Below are 13,436 nucleotides of genomic sequence, written 5' to 3'. Positions count from 1 at the left end.
AAGAGATACAAGAGATAGAGAAGAGATTTTTCATAAAATTACATTGTTATTGAGATACAGTTATTTCATCATAATTTATATATAATATATAACGAATGCAATAGAAATACACGATACCTATACCTGGATTTTTTTTTTTTTTAAATTATCTCTTCACTGAGACATCATTGAACATTACGATCAATCCTAACTTAAGACTTATAAATTATTTAAGTGTAACCTAATTTACTAATAAAAACAAATAGTGAAAAAAAGAACAAATAATATACCTTTTATATCAAATAATAAAACTAAACTATTTTTGTTTAATATTACTTATTACTAAAAATATTAAAATTTTGTATTATAAGTACCTACCAAATAATATTAGGTATAAATTATTGTGTATTTCGTACAACAATATAAAACAATAACAATATAATTTATTCGTATATAAATTATATAGCAACAATGGAATATAAATAATAATCTACGTTCGTATAAAATCGTTCTCTATTTCTCTGAAAGCTGCGTTTTGTAGTTTTCTTTTTATAAGGACTCTCTTCAAGGTAGCAGTAATCAGCCATCATGCCAATATTCCATTTTTCTTGATACCTTTCTCCATCTCCTTTATGTCTGATGGATTTGATGGAACCTCTCTCCCTGTTCCTCGCTGACTGCTCCAAGATTTTCAGGAGTCAATGTGCAATGTGGGAAGCAAGGTAATGAAGTTTGACGCATCCCAATTCTCAGGTCCAAGATCAAAATCCAGTTAGCCACCACTCGCAAACAAAACACTATTAAAGTTATTACTTGACATCATTATTTTTATTCGATCCAATTATTGAATTCAAACCGTAAAGCAAAGTAGAGGCTAATTATCATTGGTTCCTACCTGAATTGTACCTATTATCTACAGGTAAATTCGCGAGTGCTACCCATTTAAATAAAAACCCTTTAAATTAAATTTATTACCTTATTTACATAACACGTGTGCTCGAGTGGTCAAATTACATATTATGTAAATGCTGAAATAAATGCGCCTATATATTCGTTAAAGATATTTGTTTAAAAAGATCTAAAATTAAAATCTTCGACATTCAGTTGATTATGACTGAAAAGACTCAGTTTGCGAAATAACTAAATAAAATAAATTGCTTTTGTAATTATTGTTTGATATACTAAACCGAGTTCTAGACATTAATATTAATTTTGAATACTAAATTTTGTGAGTAGATAGTCAAACTGCCCAAAAAAATTTATCTATAGTCGAATTTTTAATTAGACGATATCAACTGACGTTTACGTACGTGTTGTCAGTTTTTAATGAAATAAAAATAGTGTTGTGACAAAGTAAAAACCCCTGAATTAATGATCGGTGATGGCACTAGTCGCCGCGCCGCGCTTTGTAATAAGACGTCAAAAACTGATTGTAGTTACATAGTACTAGTACCTAACTTATATCAGAGCACTTTTATACAATTTTGAAATAGAAATAATATTCTTTTATTGTTTAAAATGATTGACTATTCACACTCATTGTTCATTCATCTGATTGAACAAGAACTGAACGCATCACTATTACTTTAAATATGGCAACATTATTTTACAAAGTGACATTAGCTACTGTCAGTTGGCTTCGTCTAATTAAAAATACGACTATAGTGAGTTATATTATATTACCTATATTAATTAGACAAAGCTAATCAATGCTTAAAAAATCTAATTTGGCACTTTTTATTTTATATTGAAGTCGGGTTTATTTTTTGTTAAAAAGGAATTTGTTTAATTTAGGGTAACTTTGATTTTCAATAATAATAATTATGATCAGTGTTCATCTGTCATCTTTTGAAAAAATGTACAATAGTGCTTAAATTACACATGACTTTGACAATTTACAATGACGTAATTACTAAACCAAGCCAAGACCAAGCTGCGCTTGTTTTGTTTGTAAATTGTTGAAAATTTTGATTTTTTTAAACGAAAATATTAATTAAAATGGCTGGAAAACCACCAGAAGATGGATATATATCAGTAGTTGACGAAGAGCCAGAAATCTTTGCATTACTGAAGTGGGATACTGCACAAACTCAAAAGAATTTTGATGTTCGTAGTTCAGAGAGAGCAAAAAGTCCGGAGAAATATATACAAAAGTCAATTGCGGAAGAAGCGGATGCTTTTGATATGAATGATGCCGCCTTCCTAGAAACTTTTCGTCTTCCAAAAGATTTGGCACGAAGTCTTTGCGAGGAAATAAAAGCTGTGATTCCCGATTCCACTAAGTCACTAGATCTACCTATTGAAACAAAAGTATAATTTATTCTGGTCTCTTAACATTAAAATAAGAAATTTAATATTCAGTTTTAAAAAGCACCTACAGGTTACATATTTGGAACTATCTAATATAATATTCCTTTATATATATATTTTTAATTTTAGGTATTAGCTACACTCTCCTATTATGCAACAGGAAAATACCAAAAGTCAATAGCTGGAAAATCTGATCTTAATGTTACCCCCTACTTTTATATGACTGCAGTAATGCAGGTCACAGAAGCTATTAATCATCACACAATTGTTAAGAAGTATATTCACTTTCCACATTTAAGAAATGAAAGGGATCTTATTAAAAACAGGTAATAGAAACAAACTAAAATCTCTTAAATTGCATTATATTAAATAATCCTTTAAATAGGGCTTTGTATTTTATAACATCTTAATAAAGATTGAACCTTACACAAATATATCATATCATAAAACTGTACATCTATTGCACTATTCTATCAATATAGAACTTTTTTATTAAATCATATTTTTTAATTTTAGATTCTATATGAAGTACAGAATACCAAATGTAGTGGGTTGTGTGGACTGCATGCATGTGCCAATTGCTAAACCAGACAATAACCACAAAAAGCATTTTAATAAATCATATCATTCAAAAAAAGCACAAATTGTAAGTATTAATCATTCTATTTATTGTATAAGAGTTGCAGTATTAATATTGTAAATAATATAATATGAAATGAATATAAATTACTTTTAACCATATGGTTATATATGGGTATGTATTATATTCTTGAATTCCTTAGTATTGACTACAGTGTAGTATATATTTATCTCAAAACTAATGAGCACAGTTGTTTAGCAATTTTAAACATTAGAACAGTAAGTTCTGTTTGTATTTTTTGTTTTCCATTCATGTATTTATTATCTATTAACACTTGCTCATACCATATAAAACTGGCATTCACTAAATTTAAAGATCTCTGAAATATATTCAAAAATAAGTCAAGAGTTTCCATAATGGATTGTATTAAATCATATTAACAAGCTTGTATATAATCTAAAAACATCAATTTCAGATATGTGACAGTGATCTAAATATTATCAGTGTTGATGCATTGCCAGGCGGTTCTTTATCACATGAAGCCATATTATTAAAACATGCTGTTAAAAATGATTTAGAGAGCCTTAATGCAGCCAGAGATACATGTTGGCTTGTTGGTAAGCAATACAGTATATTTATTTATCAAAAATTCACACATAATATGTATGTCTAATAATCACATATATTTAACGATTATAATGAAGATTTTCAACCTTGTTTTTAGCAAAACTGTTGATTTTGATAGACTATTTACTCTCAGTTCCTTAGTTGAGAATTAGCTTCAATGTAACTGTAAATTTTTAGGTGGACTCCACTATATGCAGAAGCCATACATAATGACTCCCATTCCTAAAATTACGAAAAAAACACCTGTATCACCAGAGAAGCACTATACAAATCTTCATATGACCACACATAATGTAGTCCTAGATACAATCAAACAGTTGAAATCACGATGGAAATGCCTTCAGGCATCATGTAATAAGCATTTTGATCCGTCAATGGTGTCGATGATTATTGTAGCCTGTTGCATTTTACATAATATTTGTAATAAGCGAGGGTTGGCTGTCCCACAAATGACTCAAGCGGAAGAACGATTAGAAATTATGAAACAAAAAGTTGCTAATGGTGCAGTGTCAAAGAAACGTGTTGAGGACCCAGCAGGTCAGTGATCAATTACAGCCTTCCCCATCTCTCGCTTTGATACAAGTAATTGCACTAATCTTAGTAAATAAATTATTGGATATTTTGAGGTAATGAATAAGAATCCTGGCAACAACTTTTCTCTAGTGGCATCTCAAAACCAGAGTTTCCACGATACGAAACCAGGTTAGAACACTTTCAGATGTTGTAATTGGAGAATCATAGAAAATTGATGTACCCTTTGAATACCCCAGGCATCTCATTTGTCCCTCCTTGCAAAACTCACCATTATCCAGATTGAGCATTCTGATAAACAAGCTAGGTCTGGATATCCATAGTTGCTCCCCTCATACTCTGAAATCTATTTTCCTTTAGTTTTTATAATTTATTAATTATTGGTGTATTTATTTTTCATTGTTTGCCTAAAGGTACTTGTTACATTTTTTTTCTTTTTTTTTTTCTTCTGCGTTTATTTGCAGTATTTAATTTTTCTTTATGTACCAATGTGTCAGTGTTCCGCGTTGGCATTCTTTAGCTCTTTACAAAGCTAAAAAAATTTTTTTAGTTTTATATTTTTAATTGTACTCAAGTTACATACAATAATTTTAACATAGATTCTAATTTATGTTATAGAAACTTTTATATTTGTGGTCATAGATCAGACGATGATAAGAAGATAAGACATTCATTCATATATCGAGTGTTTCATATTTTAATAGTTCCTTCAAGATTTCTTAATAATTTAATTGCTTGTCCTGTAAAGGTAACGTTCAAGTATTACGTAACGCAATTTTTGGAGATTATTGACCCCCCTCCATGTAACTCGCCGTAACGTTTTTCAGTACCCAAGTACAGTACTGTACTCGAGTATAGTAAAACGTTTCGTAAACACCTAGTGACTCTTTAGTTACTATTATGTGGTGTAAGTCGAAAATAATATTAACAATAACGCGTAATTCACTGACCTATGGCCACAGATATTAATGCTTCAGTTCCTTTACGTCTTTGAAAGAAACAAATTTTAATTAAAATAAATTATTATTATTATATTATTAATTTTCAGGTGTACAAGTACGAAACGCGTTAATAGAGCGATTATGGAACGAACGCAGTGCTAATGAATGCATTCCTCCAAAGAAACGTGTGAGGAAAGAGCGTGAGCCCATTCCTCAAATGAACCCAGTGGAAGATGATCCCAGCAAGCGGCCGCGAGTCATGATGAATAATCCTTATGCTTTTGGAATGGGGATGAATCATGGCTGGGGACATTATCCACAACATTGATGTAAGATTATTGAAGTTCTTTTGGCGCGTTAGGGAAAAATTATGAGAGAAAATTGTCACCAAAAACCGACACCCTGAAGTTAGCTATAGTCAACATTTTAGTTTTTTCTATTATTAGTGTAGTTTTTTGTACAAACGTAGAATAAAATTTTTGAAAAGATTTTTATCTTGTTACACCAAAGAGGTATAACTTCTAACGCGTGTATATGTTAACGTAAAATTGTAAAAACCGTTAGATTGTAATCTATCTCGCGAGATTATAAACTGTCGAAAGATTGTCAACTCAACATACTGCTTACAATTTAACGTATTATTATTCGGTAGATTGTAATCTATCGAAGTGAAACCGTCAAATTGTGAAACGGCCATTTTCTACTTTTCTATTGGTTATAAGAGATCTGACATTCTCGTTTTCTATTGGTTATAAGTGATGTGACATTCTCGGTAAATTAATCGAATCGATTATTTCCTCATTTGTTAATTTTAAAGATTGTCAACAATCTTTCGACAGTTTATAATCTCGCGAGATAGATTACAATCTAACGGTTTTTACAATTTTACGGTGACATATATAAGGACACATACTTTTTTTATTGTGAAGACTAAAGTTGACATGAGGTTTAAGAATATCAATACCTAGAATGGGCTATTTAACAAGTTATTTGGCTATTATGGCCACATTACAATTCAAATACATATTTCAACTTGCAGTTTTTATCAAAATTAAATTTACTATTTTGTTTCAGATTAATCTGGTTTAGCCGTTTGGCGTAAAAATATATACCTATTGAATTTTTCAATTCAATTATATATAATTATTATATATAATAATAATAATTATTATAAATATACATAATAATAATTATTATTATATATAATACACAACTGTGATCATTTTATATTAATTTTCCATCGAAAAGGGCACAAAATGTTTCATTCTAAATAATACTGGTTACATAGCATTTATAGATTAGCTCAACAAACTAAGTCAAGACATTTATCAGGTAGCCTAAATCTGAATAAGAAAACAATTTTTAGAAAAACTTTTTATTATACATTTTTACTTAATAAGTAATTATAAGTACTATGAATAAATGCATAAATAAAAAATTACGATCGTTTTTTTAAACCCATTTCGTTTTAAAATTAAAATAGTTTTAATTCCTGAAATTAAGCAAAAGTTAATAAAGGACGTTACATTAACGAAATTGGAATGTTTTTTAACAAAGAAGAGAATTCGATATACAATAAACTTTAATCTCATAATTTTAAATTATTTTAAAAACGGCTAATAATATTTACTGAATGAACTAGCAATTTCGTTAGCTAACATAGAAGAAATGACCATATTGGGGCAATTAACGGTCACTTTGGAATAATCGCTCTCAACTCGCACTGAGAGCAACACCAAATCTTGAGATGACATCAAACGGCCCGCGAACCTAAAATGTCAATTCATTTATAAAATACACAAAATTCTACCACAAGGACCACTATACCTTATATAAAAAGCTAAGAACTGGAGAGCTAATCTAATAAATATTAAAAGACTAAAAACCATAATGCGGTAATATAACAAAACATGTATGTTAATATAACGACTGTGGACCGATAATTTTCTTTCTACGGAGAAAGCACCTACGCTTGCCTATTAAAAAAATATCAAGAAAACAGAAATCTGAGGCGATCATAGTGCTACATTTTACTTACAATCACCTTACAGCCACCGGTCAGTAACAAAGCAAAATATTTTCTAAAATACGCAAATTATTATATTTTGTTAATAATCATTGTAAATACTTATTAAAAAAGTAAATACTTACCAACTAAACTTTTTAAATTTGTTTTAATTCTCTATTTATACATTTTACTGCATCGGTTAACAATATTATAAATACTGTATTTTTATTTATAATTCATGAAATACACATAACTAACATAAAAAAAAAAGCAGGTTACATAAGTTATTAGGCAACGGGCGGCCTTATCGCTAACAAGTGATTTCTTCCAGGCAACCCAAATATGGAACATTAAAAAAAGTAACACCTACAGCGGGTAAAGTAAAAGAAGTGCATAAATACTTAACAAAAAGATACTAAAAATAACATGCAACTATAACTAAAATTAAATAAAATAAAATCTAAAGAAAATAAGTATGTATGAGCAGACATGTAAAAAAAGCTCTCACAGGTTAATTGACTCACAATTAATATATAAAAGTAGTAGCTAATCACGAGGCAGAAAAAAAATGATCACAAAGGAGATTTTTAAATAAATTTAAGGACTGAGCTCGTCTGATATAAGGTGTAAGGAATTCCATAGCAGGATACTTTGCACGGTGAAGGAGGAGATAGAACTCAGTTTTATGAATGGGAGTTTCAAGAATTAGATTGTCTAAGGAACACAAATCAAAACTATACTGTATATTTATGTGTTGAAAATAAATTTAATATGTTTAATTAAATACTTACTTGAGAAAATTTATTGGCGACTCAACAGCACCGAGATTTGCAGTCTCAAACACTTTAGAACACATTATCAGATCATTCTCCATCCTTGGTGCCTTTTTGTCGCACTGAAAATTTTCATTTCTTTATTATCTTTCAACAGATTATTTACTTCAACTTGTAAGCTAATATGTTAAAATAATTTAATATAACCTCCTTTAGTTTTCGAAGTCGGTTAAAAAACCAAAAAATCAACAAGAAATCATTACCTCTGTCATTCCTCTAAGTTTCCGTTGTCCTATACAACTATAACCTCCTTCGGTTTTCTTAAGTCGGTTGATAAAATAAAAAATCAACAAATCATTACCTCTGTCATTCCTCTAAGTTTTCTTTGTTCTTGCCCCCAGCGGGTTTCAGACATATTAACAGCCCGAATTAGTTCACCGACTTGTGGTGTTATTACTATATTCATCTCACCTGTTAAAGGAAAAATAAAAACACTTAAAGGATTATAAGTATTAAGAAAGAAATATGGTTTAAATAAACTAAGTATTCAAATAAACTAAGCTGAATATTTAAATTGGAGGTTGTGGAATTTTCAAAAAAGTTACGAATCTAATTTTTTTTACTTTTAATTAAGTTAGGTTTTCATGGCTGTATTTTTTGCACATTTAATTTAAATGTTAATCATTTCAAGAACCCACCAAATGGCGTTTAAATGTTTATTTTAAATCAAGGTTTTTATGCGTTTATTATTACTAGATTACATAAATACACGTATTTTTCGATCTAAAACAGTCTCCTACAAAATTTAATTCCTATATAGTATAATTCTAATAAAAGAAGAAAACATTATTTACAAGTATGCTCCATCATCGTGGACTCGACAGTTTATTGTCACGTGACTGACGCATAAAAATCAATATTTTTAACTATGTATTTTAAGATGACTTAATGATTTACAAGTATCCATAAATATTTTAAATCCATGATACATACAGATTACTCTATTATATCATAAAATAATATAATAATTGACTGTCAGAATACCCGAAGTTTAGATTATTAATAATACTTTCTTGTGTGATACCGTCAAATTTACGTGAATGAAAATCTAGAACTCACCTAAAGAACTAGCGATGGTAAATTCAACGGGTTGTATGGAGTCAGCGAAGTCAACGCCTAATAATGTATTTGTGGAAGCGCCGGGGCCTAACGATGGTATAGAAGGAAACTCGTGTATACTGCGGGATCCCGATACTATCTGAAATATATAACCGGTCATATATATATGTAGGCGTGAATTGGTGCAACATTTTGTTAAAATGTACGTGTTAAGGATATTTGATACCTATTTTTTTTAAGACAATTCACACCAATTGACCTAGTCCCATGCTAAGCTGGTGAAGCTTGTGTTATGGATAGACAACGGATATATATACATATTATAGATAGATAGACATATAAATATATAATTAAACACCCAAGACCTAAGCACAACACCAAATGCTCATCACATCGATGTTCGTCTCAGCCGGGGATCGAACCCGGGACCCATGGATTCGCAGTCAGGGGTACTAACCACTAGACTAATGAGTCAGTTTTTCACAATCAAAATATTGTGTACAGTGCCATCTACCGAAATTTTACTTTAAAATAATAATAATAATAATAATCTTTATTTTCTTCTCTCACATACATAAGGTTTTTATGATTAAACTAAGATTATAACATTAGGAAGTGTATGTGAGAGACTGGTCTCTGTAACAGGAGACCTGAGTGACAGATAAGCCTCTCCACCACCGGACCGGAACGCGTACAATCATGTCATTGTCAAAGGTTACAATAGAAGAAAATAAGCATTAAGTGCTAAAGAAAACATTGTGCAACGGAGTTTTTAAAAATAAATTTGGTGTGTGTTTGTGTGTGTGTGTATGTGTGTGTGGTGTGTGTGTGTGTATGTGTGTGTGTGTGTGTCTCTCTCTCTCTAAGTGTGTGTATGCGTGCGTGGGTGTGTGTATATGTGTGGGGAAGTGGGTGAGTTACAGAATGACAGTTATTAGATCCTCTGTTTCATCATAACTCAACGTCTTCAGCCAAGTAGTAACCTTTTTTTTACATTTGTATTTGGGTAGTGGGTAAATGTTAATTTTTTTGTTTAATTTATTTATTTTAAATAATTTTAATAACAGCCTAGGAAACCAAAGAACCTTTGCGAGAAAGAAGTTGTCCATTTTGTAATACAACAGCAAACTTTATGTTTTATCCGCTTGTTAATATTTAAATCGGGGTCGTAACTAGTTTTATGATGTTGTTTTAGAACTGTGTTCAGAATAAATAATTGACGAATTGTTAATACATCGGCTAGGGCATAAAGCTCTTTGGTGGGAAAGAGAAGCGGTAAGGAGTGGCTTACTTTTAATACTGCTCGTTGGGCTCTTTCAAGTTTTAGGAGATTGGTCTTGAAAGTACCTCCCCAAACAGTGATACAATATCCTAAAATTGATTGACATAAAGACTGATAAACTACGTTAATAATTTTTTTGTCTGCTATAGACCTTAAAGTTTTGAAGATATAAATGAGTTTACGGGTTCTGCAAGAGAGAAGATCCACGTGAGAATTAAAACTCAAGTTACTGTCGATAACTACACCCAAATACTTAATACTATGGGCAAGGGAAATGCTTTTGCAATGGCAGAGTTGATTTGAAGAGCAAGTATGGGCTATGATAGAAAAATTATTATGAATGTGTGAGGGAATGTTTTTAATAGAGAAGGGCATAAATTTTGTTTTATCAACATTTAGCGTAAGGCCGTTGCCTCTCAACCATTCATTAACAAGGCCAAAACCAGACTGAGCAGAATTATAGACCTCATTCCAATTGTTGCCAGAGAATACAAGGGCCGTGTCATCTGCAAAAGATATTATCTTACCATTTGGCAACTGGAGGTTACATAACTCATTAATGAATGCTAGAAACAACGTTGGGCCAAGTACGCTTCCCTGAGGGACACCGTAAGTTATTGGCAAGTCACTACTTACAAGGTCACCGACCTTCACCCTTTGAAATCTATTTTCAAGGTAACTTTGGAAAAGACTCAATTGAGAACCACGGATACCCAGAGATTCAAGTTTGTTTAAGAGAAGTGGGACAGAGACTGTGTCAAATGCCTTAGCAAGGTCCAAAAATATTGCAATAACTTTTTGCTTTCGGTCAAGTTTGGCTACAATGTGATCAGTAAGTTCGTGAACGGCGTCATTTGTAGAACTACCGGAACGAAAACCAAATTGCGAGCTAGAAATGAGATTCTTGGTCTCAAGATAGTGAACAAGGCGTTTGTTTATGAGTTTCTCTATTATTTTTGCAATCGTGGGTAGTTTAGATATTGGTCTATAATTATTGACACATTCTCTGTCACCACTCTTGAAAATTGGAACAATGTCAGCTAGCTTAAGCTGATCCGGAAAAACGCCTGTGGAAAAGATCAAATTTACAATGTATGTCAATGGTGGGACTATTATTTGATGATACCGTTTTAATATAGCACCTGAAATATTATGCCGTCCAGTACATTTGTCTTTTTTTAAGTTGAGAATACAGTTGCGAACTTCACTTTCATCGGTACTATCCAAAACTAGGGATGCTAGTGGCTTGGCCATTGAGGATTTACAACCCCTACCATAGGAATAAGCCCTTTCAGCAAGATCCTTACCAACAGAAACAAAGAATTTATTAATATAATTTATCGATTTAGAGGGGTTATCAGGAGAAATAAGTTGCTCAGCAGGTCTACTAAGTTTTGATATATGCGTTAATTTTCTAATGGTGTCCCAGAGTGCTTTATTATTTGTGTTCGCCGCTGCTTTCAACTCTTTCTCCTCATACTCCCTTTTAAGTTTTTTAAGGAGCCAGTTGCAAAAATTTCTGTACCTTTTGTAGGTTATTTTCTTAATTTCATTGTTCGGGTCTTTTTTATATCTTTTATGAAGTTTATCTCGATTTCGTACACATCTTAGAAGACCAGCAGTCATCCAAGGCTTCTTTAGCCTCTTGCGATTAGATACGGTGTGAGTTTGAGTATTAGAATTTATTTTAGCATTAATCTCCGAGATAAGAAGAGAAGTAGCAACATTTGCATCTGAAACCTGATAGATCGGTTCAAAGCAAAGGTTTTTCATATCATTATCTAGGCCTACATAATCAATTTTACTATGAATGAAGTCCTTGTTTTGTTCGTGAGATTGCTGGTCTTCCAGTATGAGAACTACGCTGTCATGATCAGTTACAGATGATTCAACTACATAGCAAGCGGAAGAAAAAGTACTTTTCATAAAAACATGATCAAGGCACGTTTTGTTGTGAGTGGATATTGTATGTGCGGGTAACAGACCATGAGAAGCTAGTAGATTTAAATAAAATTGAGAATTCACATCCTTAGTGTTTGGCGTAATATCGATATTGATATCACCAATAATTATGACTGAAGATAATTTTAGATCGGTAAGAATTTCGTTTAGCGACTCTATAAATTGGGAGACGTCTTTATATCCTGGCGGTCTGTAAATGGCAATGACGGCAGTATTGTCATTTATTTTTATTACAAGACAATTAGATCCGAGTACTTTCGGTTCAAATATTTTTACGTTCAGACAATTTTTGAAGTAAACTATAACGCCTTCATTTTGAGTCAGGTTGTTTTCGGTAAGGGCATGATAATATCCGTCAATATGGGGAATTATATTTGTGTGGCGTAACCAGCACTCAGTGAGCACAATAAAGTCCCATTCAGTTTTAGATCTATCTAATAGTGTTAATAAGTCTGGGAAGTTCCGATGTATACTTCGAATATTTTGGTGAATTATTTTCAAACAATTTTCAGGATGTTTAATTAAGGTCTGGAAGTCTTCTATTTCACAACTAGAGGAATAAGCTACGGTAAAATTATCAAGGTCTTTTAATATTTCATTTGTTTGATCGAATTTTGGTAGGTAAGAATACAAACAAGGATGACTTCAGTGATAAGGATTCTTTGGTGCAGGTTTTGTAGCGTTGCATAGGCTGTTGAGCTATCAATTTTCATAAATTTGTGGAGTAATAGGTTATAACTAATATTTTGTTTATGAATGTGTCCAAGTGTAAACTTAAATGAATGTTTTTGGAGTGTAAGTGAATGTAAACGTCGAATAAATGAAGTGCCAGGGCTAGATATATATTGTGAATGCGTGTGTGTGGGTTGTAGGATAAATGTTTGTGCTAAGTAACTAACTAAATTATTGATTAGAAATAAAAAGTAAAAGATATTATAACTTTCAGATAGTCACGCCTCCTGTTGTTCCTTCTTCAGGCTGAGGAGACAATGATCGGACCGTATTTGTACAGCTTTTTCTTCTTGTGTCTTCTTGACTAAAATTCTACCATTTGCTTGCCAACAAATAAATTTTCTTGACTTACAATATTGACGAACATCATAGAAAAGTTTCTTCATGGCTGGTGGCAAATGATCATCTACATATATTGGTACACATTTACCATCAATTCCAATGGTTTGGGTATTTAACTTCTCGGGTACAGGACGTTTTTTATTGAATTGTCGTACATGGGCCAGAAAATCATTTCTGACCGCAACTGAATGAAATTCCACCACAATGGGTCTATCCTTTTCAACTTTACCTGGTAACCGGTATATATCCC

General features: G+C 31.6%; 2 protein-coding genes across 2 annotated transcripts in view; one reads left to right on the top strand and one right to left on the bottom strand.

Moving 5' to 3' along the window:
* The first annotated feature begins 1,872 nt into the window (after positions 1-1,872).
* Positions 1,873-6,121, top strand: LOC125050052 (putative nuclease HARBI1). Its single transcript, XM_047649613.1, has 7 exons — positions 1,873-2,289; positions 2,419-2,615; positions 2,806-2,935; positions 3,345-3,486; positions 3,674-4,033; positions 5,076-5,297; positions 6,043-6,121. Exons 1-6 carry the CDS (start codon positions 1,978-1,980, stop codon positions 5,294-5,296), a joined length of 1,362 nt encoding a protein of 453 aa, XP_047505569.1. The 5' UTR covers positions 1,873-1,977; the 3' UTR covers position 5,297; positions 6,043-6,121.
* A 253-nt stretch (positions 6,122-6,374) lies between these two features.
* LOC125050051 (AP-3 complex subunit beta-2) overlaps positions 6,375-13,436 on the bottom strand; it is a 32,166-nt gene continuing 25,104 nt past the window's right edge. Inside the window, exons 19-22 of the mRNA XM_047649612.1 lie at positions 8,869-9,007; positions 8,111-8,220; positions 7,768-7,871; positions 6,375-6,738 (exon numbers count right to left, since the gene is read on the bottom strand). Of these exons, the coding sequence (XP_047505568.1) occupies positions 6,585-6,738; positions 7,768-7,871; positions 8,111-8,220; positions 8,869-9,007 (507 nt within the window). The 3' untranslated portion in view covers positions 6,375-6,584. The remainder of the gene's footprint in view (positions 6,739-7,767; positions 7,872-8,110; positions 8,221-8,868; positions 9,008-13,436) is intronic.

This window comes from Pieris napi, chromosome 6 (assembly GCF_905475465.1).
Source record: "Pieris napi chromosome 6, ilPieNapi1.2, whole genome shotgun sequence".
Taxonomy (NCBI): Eukaryota; Metazoa; Arthropoda; class Insecta; order Lepidoptera; family Pieridae; genus Pieris; species Pieris napi.
The sequence above is the reverse complement of the archived record's forward strand: the minus strand, read 5'-3'. Positions and strand labels throughout refer to the sequence as shown.